The 20,055-nt window shown below is 55.5% G+C and overlaps 1 protein-coding gene across 1 annotated transcript in view; it reads left to right on the plus strand.

Moving 5' to 3' along the window:
- The first annotated feature begins 2,386 nt into the window (after positions 1-2,386).
- WNT7A (Wnt family member 7A) overlaps positions 2,387-20,055 on the plus strand; it is a 69,300-nt gene continuing 51,631 nt past the window's right edge. Inside the window, 2 exon segments of the mRNA XM_068162687.1 lie at positions 2,387-3,163; positions 4,037-4,259. Coding sequence (XP_068018788.1) covers positions 3,093-3,163; positions 4,037-4,259 — 294 coding nt within the window. The 5' untranslated portion in view covers positions 2,387-3,092.

The following is a 20,055-nucleotide window of genomic DNA, read 5'->3' on the forward strand; positions in this document are numbered from 1 at the left end:
ACACAAAAAGTAAGGGGGAAAAGCAGCCTGAAGAGCTCCTGGGCCACGTTCTTTTGTCAGGTCACTGCGTCAGGGGTTATGGACTGAGATGGAAGCAAGTTGAAATCGACCTCCTCCTAAGTCCAGCGTTCAGGGGTTCACTCTGGGCTAGATTTGTTCTTTGCAAAGCAGGTTGGGCTTCAGGATGAGACTCCTGAGGCTTGTGCCCGTTTCTGCCCCAGGACAGAGAGAGACAGCAGGCAGAGGGGCACAGTGAGTGGATACAGAGAAACAGCAGGAACAGTGGGCAGAGGCAGAGAGCACAGCCTGCTGTGCCCCTGTCTCTGCCTTCTCTGCCCACTTTGCCCACTCTCTGACCACTGTGCCCACTCTCTGCCCACTGTGCCCAACCTCTCTGCCCACTTTGCCCTGCTCAGCCTGCTGTCTGCCTGCTCTGCACATTCATTGTTCACTGTGCCCACTGCCTCTCTGCCCACTCTCCCTGTCTGCTTTGCCCTGCTGAGCCTACTTTCTCCACCCAGTCTCTATTCTCTCTACCCATCCTACCCCTGCTGTGCCTGCAGTCACTGCCTTCTGTGCTTGCTGTACCTGTTGTACCTCCTGTCTCTGCCCACTGTCCCCACCGTCTCTGTCCACTGTGCCCACTGTACATTCTATGCCCACTGTACTCACTGGGCCTGCTGTCTCTGCCTACTGTACCTGCTGTCTGTCTCTGTATACACTGTGCCCGCTGTGCCCACTGTGCCCCCTGCCTGTCTGTGTACCCACTGTACCCGCTGTACTCGCTGTGCCCGCTGTCTGCCTCTGTGCCTGCTGTACCTGCTGTCTATCTCTGTATACACTGTGCCCGCTGTGCCTGCTGTACCCGCTCTCTGCCTCTGTACCCACTGTGCCCGCTGTCTCCCTCTGTGCCCGCTGTGCCCGCGGTCGCTCCCTGCCCGCTGTGCCCGCAGCTGCCGCCCCGCCGCGCCGCCAGGTGGCGCTCTGCCAAAGAGTTTGCGGCGGGGCCGGGCCGCGCCGGGCCAGGCTTGAGGATCCGGGAGGATCCGGGAGGATCCGGGGCCACCTCACGCCAGCGGCACCCCGAATGTCCCCAGATGTCCCCTCCGTCTCCGCACAGGCCTGTGGCTGCCCGGCCGTCAGCCCCCCGGCTGCCTGCGGGAGGGCCGCTACGGGAAGCTGAAGGCGATAGGAATGCATCTGCGGCAGCGGCATCCCGGAGCAGGCAGGGAGCGGAGCGGGGCTGCGGAGCGGGGCTGCGGCACCAGCCCCGTCCCGGGCACTCCGCGGGCACAGCCTTGGCAGCGCTGAGCCCACCCCTGCCACCCGCTCTCCGACCCCTCTGCCGCGGCGGCTCCGGGCGGCGGCGGGGCTGCGGGGGGCACCGGCGGGGTCGGGCTCGCTGCCCCGTGAAAGGGGCTTCAGCCCGGCTTCCCGGGAGGGGTCCCGGGGGCCTCTCGCCGGGCTGGTTTTTTTTTTGTTTTGTTTTCAGAAAAACAGTATCAGCAGAACAATTCCCGCGCCACACCCCTGTTATCATTTAGGTAACCTCCCTGCTAGAAATATTTTAAGTGGATAATAAAATAGTCACCATATCCGTGTCAATTCCCGCAACGCCGAGCCGGGATACTCCTCTCGGCCGGGACGGACCCCCTGTTCCCGGCAGGAAGCTCCGGCATCTCAGCCGGCTGCTTGCCGCCGGGGGTCAGTCCTGGTGTATCCCATAGATACCCAGTGTGATCCCTGTGTGTCCCGCAGACACCCGCCGTGAGCCCGGCGTGTGCCGGTGTGAGCTCGGTGTGTCACATATCTGCTGTGAGCCTGGCGTGAGCACAGTGTGCCCCACAGACACCTGCTCTGATCCCACTGCGCCCCACGGACACCTGCTTTGAGCCCGGTGTGCCCCACGTACACCTGCTGTGAGCCCGGTGTGCACACAGACACTTGCTATGAGTCCGGCGTGTCCCACAGACACCTGCTGTGAGCCTGGCGTGTCCCACGTACGCACGGTGTGAGCCCGGTGCCCCGCGGGACAGCGGCTGTAAGCGGCTCTGCGGCCCTACCCCAGTCTTTACACAGCCACCAAGAGGAGCGGGCCCCGCGAGTCCCCGCAGGTACGGTGTGGGCCCCGCGGGGCTCTCCCCGTGCCCGCCGCACCTGCCGGTACCGCCCCAGCCGCCCGGCGGCGCGACCAAGCGGCGGTCCGGGGATGCTGCGCGCCGCCCGCGGCTCAGCCCTCCGCACCGGTTCACCTCGGCTGGGATCCCGGGAGGGAGAGGAGCAGCACGTTACAGGCAGGGAGGCAGAGCCGGGGGAGGAGCGTCGGGGCCGGGGCAAACGCATAAAACCAGCCCCAGGTGCCTGGCAGCCCCGGCGAACGGGTGGCTATCGCGGAGTAAAAACTTCAGACTCCCCCTCCCCTTTCCCGAGCCCTTGTCCCCGGTGCCGGCCGGCGCGTAGTAACGCGGGGTGCGGCCCCATGCCGGCCGGCGGGCCGGGGCCAGCCCCGGGGGCACCCCCCGGTGACACCTCCCGCAGCCACTGTCGCCGTCCCCCGGGCAGTGCCCGCAGGAGAAGCCGCGCTCCCGGCTGCAGCGGGGTGGCTGCGAGCCTGCCCGCAGGCAGGTGATCGCTGCCGCTCACCCTCTTCCAGCTCCCCCCGCCTCCCTTTTCCCCCCGGCTGGACAACTCCCTCCTTTGGAGAACACGCCCAAGGAGCTGAAGAAGAGAGAAAGGGAGGAAAGGCAAATCCCGGGGGAGAGAGTGCGGGGGACACTGAACACCGGCCCGGGTGGCCGCCGGCGCTCGGGAGGGACCCGCAGCCCCTATCCCTCGGCAGCGACAAGGCGCGACGCGGGACGGGCATACGGCTCCGGGGCAGCTCGGAGCGAGCGGGCCCCGGAGGGGGATATGGTGAGAGGCGGCGGGGGGCTCGGCGGCAGGCAGCGGCGGGCTGCTCGGGGCACGACGGGGGCTGCCCCTCTCGGCCCCGCTGCCCTGAGCCGGCGGCTCCGCCAGCACCGGCCCGGGCCGGCGGCGTTGGCACAGGCGTCGTTTCGCATGCGGGGCTGAGACACGGCAAGCGAGGAATTATGAACAGGAAAACAAGGCGCTGGATCTTCCACATCTTCCTGAGCCTGGGCATTGTCTACATCAAGATCGGGTAAGGAACTTTCCTTTTTTCTGGGTGTCTTTTATAACAATCGCGCTCTCGCTCGCTCCCAGCCCGACCTGCCCAGACCTGTTACTATTGCACTCGGGAAGCCTCGGGGGGAAAAAGAAAAAAGAAAAAAAAAAAAGAAAAAGAAAGAAAGAAAGAAAAGCAAAAGCCAGAAGATGGTAGTGCTGATGATCATTTCTTAAAAGACAGATAGAGTCCCTACCCCTCCGGGTGATCCCCAGGGGACAACGGAGCTGTGGTGGGGAAGAGGGAGAGACCGGAGGGACTGGCGCCCGCAGGTACCTGCCGGCAGCCCGCTTCCCCCCACCGACCCCCCCCACCCCCGGCGGCGGCAGCAGGGAGCGGGAAGGGAGCTGCTCTCCCCACTGTCCACGCAGCTTCCCCCCACCTCTCCCTGGTATCCGCAGCATCCCCCCCGGCCCTGCAGCGTCCCCCGGCCACGCCGAGCCGTCCCGGCGCTGCCTGCCCAGGTGCGCTCAGCTGCGGGGAGATGGAGGCGGCGCAGCCCGCGGGCAGGGAGCGTGGGTTATCCCCTTCCCTCCCCTCCCAGCTGCTCCACAGCAGAGGGAAAGCCCTCCCAGCCTGCTGCCGGTGCGTGTCCCGGGCACGCAAGGCAGCTGCCTGCGCTTTAACTGACGGATGAGGAAGTTTGGTCTCGTTTTGGCAGGAGCCCCACGTGCTTCTTATCACTGCCGCGGCTGTGGGGAGGGAGAGGCGACTCGGGGAAGAGAGGGATATGTTCCGGGGGCACCTGCCGAAGCAGGGTCCCGCCGCACCGGGAGGCAGCGGGACGCGGTGGTCTCCCCGGGGACGAGCCCCTATTCAGCCACCCCTCCTGCCGTCTTGTCGTTGCAGGGGCTTTTCCTCTGTGGTGGCCCTGGGAGCCAGCATCATCTGTAACAAGATCCCGGGGCTTGCCCCCCGGCAGCGGGCAATCTGCCAGAGCAGGCCCGACGCGATTATTGTCATCGGGGAAGGGTCCCAGATGGGCATCAACGAGTGCCAGTTCCAGTTTCGCAATGGGCGCTGGAACTGCTCTGCCCTGGGCGAGAGGACGGTCTTCGGGAAGGAGCTGAAAGTGGGTATGTGGTCTGCCTGCTTCCTACTGACCAGCGTGGCGTGGACAAGGGGGCACGGGGGGCACGGGGCATGGCTGGTGGTGCTCACACAGCTGGTGCCAGCTGGGGCAGGAACCTTGCCTTGCCCACGTTCAGCTGGATGCTGGGAGGGACTTTTGAGGGCATCAGGGAGTGACAGGAGTGTGTGTGGGGGGAATGGAGCAGAACTAGAAATGGGTAGATTGAGAGTGGATGTTAGGAAGAAGTTGTTCCCCATGAGAGTGGTGAGAAACTGGCACAGGTTGCCCAGGGAGGTGGTGGAAGCCTCATGCCTCAAGATTTTGCAGCCAGGCTGGATGTGGCTGTGAGCAACCTGCTGTAGTGTGAGGTGTCCCTGCCCATGGCAGGGGGGCTGGAATTGGATGACCCTTGAGGTCCCTTCCACCCCTGACAATTCTGTGATTCTATGTCATTGCCAACACGACTGGCATCAGCAGTTCCTCCTGGCAGGGGAGCTGCTGCTGCCCTTGCTGTGCTCAGGAAGCACTGCCCTGTGCCTTAGCTTCCACTGCCCTGCTTGCCAGTTTCTCTGCCCTGCTCTCACTAATCCTTTTGGGAAGGGCTTCCTTCTGAGCAATGCCTGAGGATGTGAGGAAGGTGTTTGGCTCGATTAAAGGTGGTGGTCAGAGACCACTGAGCAGGGTTAGGATTGCTGAGCAGGGCTAGAATTGCACTTCTGGGGTGCAGGTGTCTCGGCAGTGCTGTCTGTGCCTGGTGGGACTAAGGACCAGCAGCGTCTCATAAGAGACTTACAGAGCAGTTATTCTGCAGCAGCTCTAGCGGCCTCTCTCCCGCTGGAAAGAACGTGGTGTGTGTTCTGGTTTGGGATGCCAGGGCTGAACAAAAGCTGCTCCAATCAACAGGCAGAAGATCCCATTTCTAGATTCCCCCCTCCCCAGTTATCACAACAGTACAAAACACATCAAAAGCCTTAACTAAACCAGCATTAGTAATGACTCATTAATTAGGTGACCTCTGAGGGTCCCTTCCAACCTGATGTGTTCTATGATTCCATGACCAACAAATAGCTGAGGAAACAGCAGGGAGGATTAAGCCTCTCATGCCCCTGTGCTGTGAGACATGTAGTGGCAGAGAGCTTACTCAGTGCCTGCTGATTCCACAGCACATAAAATACTAGGACTGAGGAAAAGTGTTTCCCAAGTACAGGCATAGCCTTCATTAAAAGCTCCTCACCCACACTGTGGCATTCTGTGTCCAGAAGCTGAAGCTGGGATCTGTGGTTTCCAGCCTTGATGTCTTTCTGCTTTCCTGCCCAAAACAGAATCACAGAATTGTTTTGATGGGAAAAGCTCTGTAAGACCTTCGAGTCCAACCAGCAGCCCCAGACCACCATGGCCATTCAACCCTGTCCTGGAGTGCCAGGTCCACCAGAAAACCTATGAAGCAATGCTTAGCCTAATAGAAACCCTGGATATTTCATGAGTGACTGAGGATAGAAGCTAGAAGAGGCCTGAGGATTTGTACAGCTGCTGTGTCCTGGCTTCTGGCTTCTTTGGAAACACTCTGGGCTGGACTGGCTCCAGGCAGCTTTGTCATATAGGGATAAATAGCAGGAGACATCCCTGGTACCTCCCTCCTTGCATTCTCATGAAACAGGGAGCTCCAGCAGAGCTCCTTGCTGCTGTGCTCTGCACTCCTCCTGTGCGGGCTGAGCAGGTGACATCTGCATGCTGCTGGCTGCACTTTCCAAAACTGGAGGATATTTTTTGGGCTCCCCAGTTCAGGAGGGACAGGGATCTGCTGGAGAGAGTCCAAGGGAGGCTACAAGGATGCTGAAGGGACTGCAGCACTGCCTGGGGAGGAGAGGCTGAGAGCCCTGGGGCTGTTTAGTCTGGAGAGGAGAAGGCTGAGAGTGATATGATCAATGTCTATCAATAGCTGAGGTCAGGAAGGAAGGGTCAGGGACAGCCTCTGCTCACTTGTGCCCTGGGATAGGACATGGGGATGGAAACTGCAGCACAGGAGGTTCCACCTCAACATGAGGAAGAACTTCTTGACTGTGAGGGTCCCAGAGCCCTGGAGCAGGCTGCCCAGAGAGGTTGTGGAGTCTCCTTCTGTGGAGCCTTTGCAGCCCTGTCTGGATGTGTTCCTGTGTGACCTGTGCTGGATTCTATGCTCCTGCTCTGGCAGGGGGGTTGGCCTGGAAGATCTCCAGAGGTCCCTTCCAACCCCTAACATCCTGTGATCCTGTGATATTGCAGGAAAGATCAAGGAAGAGAATGAGACAACTAAATTTGAAAGCCCTGTGCAAGTTACTAATCTTTCAACAACTTTGATGCTCAGAGTGAGTCAAGTGGGGACTGTAAAAACCACCCTGCATGACATTGGGAATCATCTGAAACCAGAGCTTTTATTCAGACTAGCTGATGGCTTCTGCTCCTTGAGCTGAGCTCTTTCTGTCAGTGATCCATGCAAGAGCTTGCCACTGCTGTCACCGAAGAGTCCATTTGGGTGGCTGACAGATTTGGCCTCATTTAGGCTAAGAGGAACATTTCCTTGCACAGAGGATGGGAGAAGGATTGCTTCTCCTCCAACAGCTCACAGAGCTGTGGGGGTATTGTGGTGTGCTGTATAAACATGCACTCAAGTTCCTCCCTCCCAAAATTGAATTATTTAGCTAGCAGGTTATATTTAGGCCCTTTTAAAGAAAGTCAATACTGAAGGAAGTAGACTTTGATCTGTCTTTGAGGTGATAACTCTTAATATGTTCTATCTATCCATTATGAGGCTAAGATGGATAGGGCAGATTCATCCTTGGTTTCAGAAGACAATCAGGTGCTGAAAGGCATCCAGGTTGCAGAACCCATTGAAAGAGGCCCCCCAAAATTCCCACCTAAACAGGTGAGACATTTACATTGGGAAACAAACTGTGGTAGAGCTGACATAGGTCTGAAACCTGCCATGGTGAATGCTAAGGCATCCCAAAGAGGAAACCACTCAGCCCTTCCAGCCCCATGAAGTATTATTATCTAATTATTTTGCTTGGAAAAGATCTCTAAGATCACTGAGTGCAATCACTGACCCAACACCACCACGGCCACCAAACCATGTCCCCAAGTTCCATGGCCATAGGTTTCTGGAGCACTGTGGTGGGTTGAAAATTCCCCACTCCTTCCAACACTAAATTTGCCAGCCCAGCTCAGCTGGAGGCCAATGGAAGCTGTATTTACAGGCACAACTGCAATCTACAATGGAATGCAATGGATAGGTACAAAGATACAGGAGGTACAATATTTACAATTCATCATAGCATTGTTCAGGGCTGGAAGGGACCTCAAGGATCAGCCAGTTCCAACCCCCCTGCCATGGGCAGGGACACCTCACACTACAGCAGCTTGCTCACAGCCACATCCAGCCTGGCTGCAAAAACCTCCAGGGATGAGGCTTCCACCACCTCCCTGGGCAACCTGTGCCAGTCTCTCACCACCCTCATGGGGAACAACTTCTTCTTAACATCCAATCTGAATCTAACCATTTCTAGTTTTACTCTACCCCCACCAGTCCTATCACTCCCTGGCACCCTCAAAAGTCCCTCCCCAGCTTTCTTGGAGCCCCCTTCAGATACTGCAAAGCCACAAGAAGGTCTCCTTGGAGCCTTCTCTTCTCCAGACTAAACCACCCCGACTTTCTCAGTCTGTCCTCACAGCAGAGCAGCTCCAGCCCTCTATTAATAATAAATTAATAAACAGCACAAGGACTCCCCCTGGCCAAGGACCAGGGGAAGCTTCTAGCTTCTCCCTCCCTGCCTCCCCCTTACCCCCTTGTACAAAAAGAACAAGAGACAGAGGCAGAGAAGTTAATAGCAGTCACAACAAAAGCAGTGCAGCCAAGGTCAAGCAAAAGCAAGTTAGTATCTGCCAGCCCTAAGGAAGCAAGAAGAGAGAGAAATTGTTCCCATTACTACCTTAAGCCTTTTGTCTTTCCAATGGGATTGTTTAGAATGATCATTATTTCCCTTTTTTATACCCAATAGTGACTTATTTACATCTTTAGTATGTCCTGTTCAAGATCTGTGAAAAAAAATGTTTAAAGGCATAGCCTGAAACTACCACAAACACCTCCAGGGATGGGGACTCCACCATCTCCCTGTTCCACTGCCTGCTGTATAAGGCACTAAGACTTGTACTCAGTAGAAACACAGCCTGAGTGCTACAGGCCTGCCCCACAATTCACTCTCTGGCTCTCTCCCTGTAAGGAGCAGTCACAGGCTCACAGGATGTCAGGGGTTGGAAGGGACCCAAAGAGACCTTCCAGTCCAACCCCCCTGCCAGAGCAGGACCAGAGAATCCAGCTCAGGTCACACAGGAACACATCCAGAAGGGCTTCCAGAGAAGGAGACTCCACAACCTCTCTGGGCAGCCTGCTCCAGGGCTCTGGGACCCTTACGGTAAAGAAGTTCCCAGAGAAGTTCCAGTCCAAAAAGCACTACCTGGACTTTGAAACCAATTAAAAGTTGACCTAACCCCCCCACTAATTTAAAATCCCAGGTGCCCCACATTAAACACAGCACCCAAGCTGCAAGTAGGCAAAGCACCTGGTCTGGATTGTGGCACTTAACCGATCCTCTGCAGTGCTGAAACCCCTCAGTGATGCTGACCCTGCTGGGGTTCAGCCAGTGCTGCTGCTTTGGTTTTCCTTGGGTTTATTCTTCTCTCATTGATGTGCCCAGGTGAAGGGAAAAGGCAGACAGCTCTCTCCCCCAGCTCCTGCTCTGCAGGACTCTTGGCTTGTGGAGGCCTTGACCCCAGCAACATCTCCCACTTAGCACACAGAGATCTTGGTTCTATCACAACAGAACCATTCCTGCTCAAGCTGTCTCCTTGACCTTCTGCTTCCTCCTTCTCACTATGTATAGGAACCTACAATAGCTGATTCAGCTCATATCTCTATAGCTACAAGGACAAAGCAGCTCCCCCCTACATTTCTCTCTCTTTGCCCAAAATCTTTGTGTCAGGGTGGGATCTAGGTTACCTCTCAGAGAAGTAAAGGCCAAGAGTTCTGGTTAAAAAGGGTAAAAGCTCTGTGCTGTTCAGGGAGCTGCTGGAGAGGGTCCAGTGGAGGCTACAAAGCTGTTGAGGGGCCTGGAGCATCCCCTGTGAGGAGCAAAGGCTGAAAACCCTGGGGCTGAGAGCCTGGAGAAGAGCAGCCCCAGAAGGGATCTGTGCAATGCTCAGCAAGACATAAAGGGACTTGTGGGGGTCAAGAGGCTGGGACCAGACTCTTGCCTGTGACAGGACAAAGGGGAATGGGCACAAATTTGAACCCAGGAGGTTCTACCTGAATGTCTGGAAGAGAAACTCCTTTGGTGTGAGGGTGCTGGAGGCCTGGAGCAGGCTGCCCAGAGAGGCTGTGGAAGCTCCTTGTCTGGAGAGGTTCCAAACCCACCTGGCCCTTGTGCTCCTGGGCAAGCTGCTGTGGGTGCCCTGCTTTAGCAGGGGGGTTGGAACACAGTGCTCTCTACAACTTCCTGAAAGGAGGTTGCACTGAGGTGGGGGTTGGTTTCTTCACTCCAGTCTTAATTGATAGAACCAGAGGAAGTGGCTTGAATTGTGCCAGAGGAGGGTTAGGTTGGAGGTGAGGAAAAATTCCTTGCTGCAAGAGTGGTCAGGGCTTGGCACAGGCTGCCCAGGGAGGTGGTGGAGTCCCCATCCCTGGAGGGGTGCAAGAAGCCTGTGGCCATGGCACTTGGGACATGGTTTGATGGCATTGGTGGTGTTGGGTTGGTGGTTGGACTGGATGATCTTAGAGGCCTTTTACAACCAAACCAATTCTATGGTTCTATAATCTCCTGAGGTCTTTTTCAGCCCCCACCATGCTGGGATTCTATAGAGCCTTATGACAAATCTGGTGCTCATGAACAGGAGGAGATCAGGCCTGTGTGCCTTAACCTGAGCAGTAAAGTGTGTGATATATTTCAAGGTTGCTATGCAGAAGAACAATGTAGGTTAACATCAGGGCAAAGATTCTGAAAAGGCCTTGGGGGTGCTGGGGGAGGAGAACCTGCACAGGAGCCAGCAGTGTGCACTTGCAGCCCAGAGAGCCAAGCAGAGCCTGGGCTGCAGCAAGAGAAGTGTGGCCAGCAGGGCCAGGGAGGGGATTCTGCCCCTCTGCTCCACTCTGCTGAGACCACAGCTGGAGCTCTGGGTCCAGTTCTGGAGCCTCTGTGCCAGGAAGGATCTGGAGGTGCTGGAAGGTGTCCAGAGAAGGGCCACAAGGATGAGCAGAGGGCTGGAGCTGCTCTGCTGTGAAGACAGACTGAGGGAGTTGGGGTTGTTCAGTCTGGAGGAGAGAAGGCTCCCAGGAGACCTTCTTGTGGCCTTGCAGTATCTGAAGTGGGCTCCAAGAAAGCTGGGGAGGGACTTTCGAGGGTGTCAGGGAGTGATAGGACTAGGGGGAATGAAGCAAAACTAGAAGTGGGTAGATTGAAATTGGCTGTGAGGAAGAAGTTGTTCCCCATGAGGGTGGTGAGAGGCTGGCACAGGCTGCCCAGGGAGGTGGTGGAAGCCTCCTGCCTGGAGGTGTTTGCAGCCAGGCTGGATGTGGCTGTGAGCAATCTGCTGTAGTGTGAGGTGTCCCTGCCCATGGCAGGGGGCTTGGACCTGGCTGATCCTTGAGCTCCCTTCCAACCCTGACAGTTCTGTGATTCTGTATCTTTGCAGCTTACCTAGCAGCAGCAGCAGCAGCAGCTCTGTGTCCTCAGTCCCTGCACACAGTGTGTGTCACAAACATGCTCCAGGCAGCAGCTCTCACCTCAGAACCTTTCCCAGCATCCCAAGGCTCAGTGGATTCCTCAGCCAACTTGCATCCTTCAGTTGCTGAGCTGGGAAGCACGCAGGGCACCTTTGTCTTGCCACTTGCAATGAAGTCAGGGGGAACACCCATGACCTCATTTGGCATTCTGGAGGAGCTTCATCTGCTGTGGGGCTGATGGGACCTGCTCTGTGCTTAGGGGATGACTTCAGAATGAGAGCAGCGTGGCCGCCGGGCGCGGGCTGCCAGCGGAGCCTCACATCCATCTGCAGGGCTGTGCTGAAGTCACTCTATGCTAATAGGATTGGTGTGTCTGCTGGTCCATACAAATAAGTTCCCTTGAATACCACAGATCACTGTGAATTGTTTCCCAGCCCATGACTTTGAGAGCACACCAAGGTAGATGACTTCACACCCAGGTTTCATTGCTTGCTTGCTATTTTGGTCCCTGCTGGACAAAACCGATGTGAGGAGAGTGGAAAGTGTCCAGAGAAGGGCCACTGGAGCTGCTGTTCTAGTGCCATGGTCTAGCACTGGGGCAGAGATGGCATCTCTGGGGCTTTAGCAGCTGGAAGCAAACCTAATCGGCCAATGGGTAAACCCTAAAGGAAGAAGTCCTAAAATGGGCAGAGAAGTGCTCAGAGAACAGCCAAAGAATGCTCAGAGGCCTGGCAGCCCTGCCATGGAGGGAAAGGCTCAGAGCTGGGGGTGTCCAGCCTGGAGAGGAGAAGGCTGGGGAAAAACTTTTGAGGGTGTCAGGGAGTGATAGGGCGGGGGGGGGATGGAGCAAAGCTAGAAATGGGTAGATTCAGATTGGATGTTAGGAAGAAATTGTTGCCCATGAGGGTGGTGAGAGACTGGCACAGGTTGCCCAGGGAGGTGGTGGAAGCCTCCTGCCTGGAGGTTTTTGCAGCCAGGCTGGATGTGGCTGTGAGCAACCTGCTGTAGTGTGAGGTGTCCCTGCCCATGGCAGGGGGGTTGGAACTGGCTGATCCTTGAGATCCCTTCTAACCCTGACAGTTCTGTGATTCTCAAAGCCTGGCCCAGGCTGCCCAGGGAGGTGGTTGAATCCCCACCCGTGGAGGTGTTTCAGAGAGGCAGAGCTGTGGTGCTGAGGGCCATGGTTGAGCCCCAGCCTGGGCAGAGTTAGAGACTGGTTGGGCTGGATGAGCTTAGAGGTCTGTTCCAGCCAAAATGATTCTGTGATTCCTGCTCGTTGCAGCCTGCTGCCAAGCAGTGCACAGCACTCACTGTTTCTCCTCTCACCTGGTCTAGTTTGTCCTTCAAAAGAGAGATTCTTCCCTGCTGTGGATATCTCTCTGTGGCAACTGGTGAGAGTAGTGCCAATGACGGGAAGAACAGAGAGACATCAATGTACTCCAGCTCAGGACTGGGTCCAGTCAGGCCAGGAAAGGCTCAAGATGCAAGGCAGTGATCAGAAGGAGGTTTTTTTTCTTCTAGGCAGTTCTATAGACACCTTATTAATAATGCAAAGCCACAAAGAGAAGTTTCTAAAATAGCCCTGGAGATGATGCAAGGCTGCAGCAGCCATGGACACTCTGAAACCCAAACACCTCGCTCACAGTGGTCAGCACTGCTGCCCCCCAGGATGGCCACCAGCACAGCTCAGGTTTTAAAGCAGGAGAGGCCAAACCCCCTCCTGCCCACCTCCCCTCAGGTGAAACCTGGCCAAGCCTAAATGTCTGAGCAAGCAGTGCTAGAACCTGAAAATCAGACCTGGGCTCTGATGGATGGCAGGAGGAGCAAGTGCTAGGGCAAAGGCTTTTGCCAGGTGCTTTTGCAGCATGTTGCTGTGTGCAGCCCTGGGAACAGGTAGCCAGCAGCAACTGTGCTGTCTGTGGTGATCAGAAGGCAAGGTGTAGCTGTCTCACACAGCTGCCTTGGCATTCTTGAGGGCTTCATGTCATCTAAAGGGCAGCTCCAGGACAAATGGAGAGCAGCCACAAGTGGGGTCCCTCAGGGGTAGGTACTGGGACTAGTGCTGTTTAACATCTTTGTCAGTGACATGGGCAGTGGGATGGAGGTACCCTCAGCAGGTTGGCAGGACACAGCAAGCTGTGTGGCCTGGTTGGCCTCCTGGAAGGAAGGGATCCAGCCAGAGGGACCTGGACAGGCTGCAGAGGTGAGCTCAATCCAGCCTCATGAAGCTCAAGAAGGCCAAGAACAAGGTCCTGAAGCTGGGTTAGGGCAGTCCCAAGCACAAATCCAGGTTGGGCAGAGAATGGACAGAGAGCAGTGCTGAGGAGAAGGCCTTGGGGGTGTCAGTTGGTCACAAACTCCCCAGGAGCCAGCAGTGGTCCCTGGCAGCCCAGCAGGCAGCTGAGTGCTGAGCTGCATCCAGAGCAGGGAGAACAGCAGCACAGGGAGGGGATTCTGCCCCTCTGCTCTGCTCTGCTCAGACCCCACCTGCAGCACTGCCTCCAGTTCTGGGGCCCCCAGCACAAGAAGGACCTGGAGCTGCTGGAGAGGGTACAGAGGAGGTCACAAAGGTGATCAGAGGGCTGCAGAACCTCCCCTGTGGGGACAGGCTGGGAGAGTTGGGGCTGTTCAGCCTGGAGAAGAGAAGGCTGCAGGGAGACCTCAGAGCAGCCTTCCAGTACCTGAAGGGGCTCCAGGAGAGCTGGGGAAGGACTTTTGACAAGGGCTGGGAGTGCCAGGATGAGAGACACTGGCTTTGAGCTGGAGAGGGGAGACTGAGCCTGGAGATGAGGAAGAAATTCTTTGCAGTGAGGGTGATGAGACACTGGCACAGGTTGCCCAGGGAGGCTGTGGCTGCCTCCTGCCTGGAAGTGTTCAAGGCCAGGCTGGATGAGGCCTTGAGCAACCTGGGCTGGTGGGAGGTGTCCCTGCCCATGGTGGGGCAGTTGGAACTCCCCCAGCCCTGTCTGGATGTGTTCCTGTGTGACCTGAGCTGGGCCTGCTCTGGCAGGGGGCTTGGACTGGAAGATCTCTTTGGGTCCCTTCCATCCCCTCACACCCTGTGAGCCTGTGTGAGACCTCTCCAGTGAAGACAACACCAAGTGTTTGAGTGCAGCTCTACAAAGTGTTCCAGCAAAGTGCAAACTCCCTTCAGTGTGGGTCTGTGAGAAGAAAGCCTCTGCAGCCTTGTGGAAGCTGCCCTGAACCGTGGGAGAGGATGGAGGGAATCAGCTGAGGGGAGTGAAGAAATGTGAAGGTCACCAAAGAGCATCACAGCCACACCAGGTTCAGCCAAGATTTCATCCCTGGCCTTATGAAAAAATCCTCAAACCTTTGGTTTCTTTTGCCTGCAAAGGTGTTGTGGTGTAATCACTTTGATACCATGAGGACAAGCAAAACTGAAACAAGAATCCACATGGACAAAGTGGTCTGAAGGCTTCTGGGTGTAGCAGCTCAGTCCAGCAGCTCAGTTTGGGGCTGGTCCAGATGTCTCCAGGACAGGCTGGGGGCTGTGCTTGGTGCAGAACCTTGTTACAGCTCTGTGCTGTCTGTTGGGCTGAATTAAGCAGCCACTTCTTCTCCATATGTTAAACCAAACTTCTCTTCTGTGGCTTCAACAGCATGAAGGAAGAGGAGACATTCCCCACTGTGGAAAGAAAGAGCAACCATCCTGCAAGCCAAACTCTTACCTGCCTTGGTCAGGAGCTACCAGGAGCTCTCTCTTTTGCCCTTATGGAAAAGAGAAGATCTGTCTCCTTCTCCTGTCTTTGGTAGAGTTAAAAGGAAAAAATGCAGGTCTGGAGCTCTCAACACAGGAAGGACCTGGAGCTGATGGAGCAGGTCCAGGGGAGTGCCATGAAAGTGATCAGGGGTTTGGAGCAGCTCTGCTACAAGGACAGGCTGAGGGAGCTGGGGATGTTCAGCCTGGAGAAGAGAAGGCCCCAGGCAGACCTTAGAGCAGCCTGCCAGTGCCTGAAGGGGGCTACAGGAAGGCTGCAGAGAGACTGTTTGCAAAAGCCTGCAGGGACAGGACCAGGGCCAATGGCTTCAAACCAGAGCAGAGCAGATTGAGATTGGATGTGAGGAGCAAGTTCTGCACCAGGAGGGTGGTGGAACACTGGCACAGGTTGCCCAGGGTGGTGGTTGAGGTCCCATGCCTGGAGATCTTGAAGGTGATGCTGGACAGGACTCTGGGCAACCTGATCTAGTTGGGGATGTCCCTGCTGCCTGCAGGGGATTGGACTGGATGAGCTTTGGAGGTCCCTTCCAACCCAGAGCATTCTGTGATTCTATGGAAAATTTGTGCTGAGAGCAAAACCTTCAGGAGACCTCTTGCTGCAGATGAGTCCCAGGGAAGATTTCATCTTCACTAGTTATCTGCGTATTTTCCAACACTGGCATAGCCTCCTGTCTCAGCTTTTGCAGCCTGGTTCTTTGAATGATGAAACAACAGCTCAAGCCAACAGGCAGTGGTGGAGCCTCCTGAAAATGCTTGCTGCTTTAGTGTCACAGGGGAGGTTACCTGCACCACAGCAGGGAAATGAGGCTCTAACAGCAGCTGCACTGCTTGGTGTGGCCAGGATTTAGGAAAAGGATTGATAAATACAGTCTGGCTTCTGTTTTCTGAACCAGTGGTCTCTGGTCTTGCAAGACAGGATCACAGATCAGAGGATGTGAGGTGTTGGAAGGAACCTGTGGAGATCTTCCAGTCCAACCCCACTGCCAGAGCAGGAGCACAGAATCCAGCACAGATCACACAGGAACACATCCAGACAGGGCTGCAAAGGCTCCACAGAAGGAGACTCCACAACCTCTCTGGGCAGCCTGCTCCAGGGCTCTGGGACCCTCACAGTCAAGAAGTTCTTCCTCATGTTGAGCTGGAACCTCCTGTGCTGGAGTTTCCATCCCTTGTCCTTTGTCCTATCCCAGGGCACAGTGAGCAGAGGCTGTCCCTGTCCCTTCCTTCCTGACCCCCAGCCCTCAGCTATTGATAGACACTGATCAGATGCCTCTCAGCCTTCTCCTCTCCAGACTAAACAGCCCCAGGGCTCTCAGCCTCTCCTCCCCAGGCAGTGCTGCAGTCCCTTCAGCATTCTTGTAGCCCTCTCTTGGACACTCTCCAGCAGATCCCTGTCCCTCCTGACCTGGGGAGCCCAGAGCTGGATGCAATATTCCAGGTGGAGCCTGGCTAGGGCAGAGTAGAATGGGAGGAGAACCTCCCTGGATCTGCTGGCCACACTCTGCTGAATGCAGCCCAGGAGCCCATTGGCCTTCTTGGCCACAAGTGGTACAGGCAAGAAATTCTGTAGCCAGGAGGAGGGCTGCAATCTGCTCAAGCAAGGTCAGAGTCTGCATTTCTGTGTGAAGTTCCCAGCCCTTGCAACCAGTTTTTAACTCAGGTAAAAGAGAGGGCAGGCTGAAATACAGCCTGAACACCCCAAGCCCAGCAGGCTGCTGGATGCCAAGAAGTCAATCTTTCTCAGCAGGCACTTGTCACAGGAAGATAAAACATTGCCCCAAGGTCGCTGCAGTTGGAATTCCCATCAGAAGGTTTTCATACCTGCCTTCAGATGTGTCTTGTGAATACATGTTCCAGAGAAGCAGAGAGATTACCTTTCATTAGCAGGGCAGAGAAGCTTGCTCCTCTCTCACAGGGTCACAGCCTGGAGTTGGCTGAAGGAGGGCAAAGGCAGGGAGGGGAAGCAGAGCCGTGGGGACAGGAGGGGCTGAGCTCCAGCAAGCTGCCTGCCAGCTCTGCAGTGCAGGTAGAAGGGACTTGGTAAGTTTAAAGAGCATACTTGCAAAAGGAATGGCTAGACCTGGAGTGTTTTCTCTCCAAGAATTTAGAAACCTGGCTGCAAGAAGGCCAGGAAGGGACTTCGGCCAAGGGCTGGGAGTGCCAGGACAAGGGACAATGGCTGTGAGCTGGAAGAGGGGAGATTGAGACTGGAGATGATCAGAGCACTGGAGCACCACTCATAGGGACAGGCTGAGAGAGTTGGGGCTGTTCAGGCTGGAGAAGAAAAGGCTCCAGGGAGACCTTACAGCAGCCTTCCAGCACCTGAGGGGGCAACAGGAGAGCTGGGGAGGGACTTTTGACAGGGGCTGAGAGTGAGAGGATGAGGGATGATGGCTTTGAGCTGGGAGAGGGGAGACTGGGACTGGAGATGAGGAAGAAATTCTTTGCAGTGAGGGTGGTGAGACACTGGCACAGGTTGTGGACATCTCATCCCTGGAGGTGTTCAAGGCCAGGCTGGATGAGGCCTTGAGCCACCTGTGCTGGTGAGAGGTGTCCCTGCCCATGGCAAGGGAGTTGGTACCGATGGTCCCTTCAAACCCAAACCTTTCTATGAATCCATGAATTTCTTAGGTGATGAAAGCAGCAGGGACTAAACCTCCAGGGTCTCCAATTCTCCCCTGAGCAACTGATTCCCTTTGTGGGTACCAACACTTGCAAAGAGCCTGCTGCCAACTGACAGGGAGCTGGCAGCTTCTTGTCAAGCCAGTGGGGTATTTGAGGGCACCAAATCCCTCAGAATTCTGCACCAGTGGTGAAGGGTGAATAAACAAACAGGATAGAGATAATTCAATGATCTTTTTATGTTTGCATTGTCATTAATCATGCATGCTAGGTGAAAGAAAGAGAGAAACAAAGAGAAGCTGCAAGCCCATACCAAGGGAGGAGGAGGCAGAGCCCGGAGCAGGCAGAAGATGAGTTCTCTGCTTTTCCTGGCTCTGAGTTATGACCTCTATAGAGAGATGTGAAGTAATGTTAGCTGTGGCACATAATTGGCACAGCACCTCCTGTTTCCCATCTTTATGCTTTCCCCATCATATTTCAGCTCATGTCACTGCAGATAACTCCCTCCCTGACCCCTCGGCTTTAAACAGCAGAAAATACAACCTGGCCTTGCCAGGCAGATAAACAGAAATCAGTCTTCTTTATTTCACAGCTCAGGCAATTTATGAGGGGTCTGAGAGGGCTGCCCAAGCTCTTGAGGAACATACCCAAGAGGTTCCAGATTGCTGAGCACCCTGCAAGCAAACCCACTGTGCACCTTGCAGCTGTAGGTCCTGTGTCCTGGGGGACAGCAAGCTCTGCACGGGACTGCAACTGGGGAGGAATAACAGCAGGCACCAGGACAGGTTAGAGGCTGCCCTGCTGGGACATGGTCTAGTGGACATGGAGATGCTGGAAGGAAGGTTGAACTTGATGAGGGTTGTATGATTTGGGAGCCAAAAGGACAGATTGCAGTGCTGGTGCATGTGTAGCTAGCTTCCCACCTATCTCCACAACTTGTGTAGGTCTCAGGCTTGCTTTCCTTTGCCAGTTCCCAGCAGAATTTGTGTGAAAGCCACAGGCTGAAATCATAGAATCACAGAACTGTCAGAGTTGGAAGGGACCTCAAGGATCAGCCAGCTCCAACTCCCCTTCCATGGGCAGGAACACCTCACACTACAGCAGGTTGCTCACAGCCACAGCCAGCCTGGCTGCAAAAACCTCCAGGCAGGAGGCTTCCACCACCTCCCTGGGCAACCTGTGCCAGTCTCTCACCACCCTCATGGGGAACAACTTCTTCCTCACAGCCAATCTCAATCTACCCACTTCTGCTTTTGCTCCATCCCCCCCAGTCCTATCACTCCCTGACACCCTCAAAAGTCCCTCCCCAGCTTTCTTGGAGCCCACTTCAGATACTGCAAGGCCACAAGAAGGTCTCCTCAGAACCTTCTCCTCTCCAGACTAACAACCCCAACTTCCTCAGTCTCTCTTCATAGCAGAGCAGCTCCAGCCCTCTGCTCATCCTTGTGGCCCTGGTCTGGACACCTTCCAGCACCTCCAGATCCTTCCTGGCACAGAGGCTCCACAACTGGACATGGAGCTCCAGCTGTGGTCTCAGCAGAGTGGAGCAGAAGGGTAGAATTCCATCCCTGGCCCTGCTGGCCACACTATTCCTGATGCAGACCAAGATGCCTTTGCCCTTGGCACACTGCTGGCTCACATTCAGCTGCTGTCCCCCAGCACTCCCAGGTCCCTCTCCACCAGGCTGCTATTCATCCACTCATCCCCCAGTCTGTAGCCTGCATGGGGTTATTGTGTCTGAGGTGCAGGACCCTTCACTTGGCCTTGTTGAATCTCATCCCATTGGCCTCAGCCCATTGACTGAGCCTGGCCAGGGCCCTCTGCAGCATCCTCCTACCCTGCACTGCCTCCCAGCTTGGTGTCACCCACAGATTTACAAAGGGCTGACTCGATCCCCTCATCCAGGTCACTGATAAAGATGTTGACTAGAACTGGGCTCAGGGCTGATCCCTGATTGCCTGACTCTGTCTGCTTTTGCTGGCACAATTGTTTTGCTTGTTCTGGGCCCCAGCCCAGGCGGGCTCTGTGTCTCACGTGCTGTGATCATTGCTGCCAGTTCTCTTCTTTCCTTGCCCTCTATTCTGTACCCTACCTCTCAACAGCATTCTTTGCCCTCCTTCAACCAGAAGTGTTGTTCCCACCTAGGAGGTATTTTGTGACGCTGCCCTCACCACTACCTACAGCTTCAAGTAAATCCAAGACTCTCAGTGTGGTGTGGCTATCAAAGAATGAATTTTTTTCCCCCTGATGTTCAAATTCTGAAGGTTTTACTGCTGGATTCTCAGAAGGAGAGCAAGGCACAGGCCTGAGCTGGCTGTCAGAGGCTCTTAGAATACTTCTGTTGATGTGGTGGGTTGAAGTTGTCCCCAGAATAAATCTTTGCCAGAGCAGCTCAGATGGAAGCAAATGAAGCTCTATTTACAAGCAAACCTGCAATCCAGAAATGTGAAATCACAGAGCTGTCAGGCTTGGAAGGGACTTCAAGGATCATCCAGCTCCAATCCCCCTGCCATGGCCAGGCACACCTCACTCTACAGCAGGTTGCTCACAGCCACATCCACCCTGGCTGCAAAAAACCTCCAGGCAGGAGGCTTCCACCACCTCCCTGGGCAACCTGTGCCAGCCTCTTACCACCCTCATGGGGAAGAACTTCTTCCTAACATCCAATCTCAATCTACCCACTT

This window comes from Melanerpes formicivorus, unplaced genomic scaffold (assembly GCF_026170545.1).
Source record: "Melanerpes formicivorus ecotype bairdi unplaced genomic scaffold, bMelFor1.0.p_v2 SCAF_66, whole genome shotgun sequence".
Lineage (NCBI taxonomy): Eukaryota > Metazoa > Chordata > Aves > Piciformes > Picidae > Melanerpes > Melanerpes formicivorus.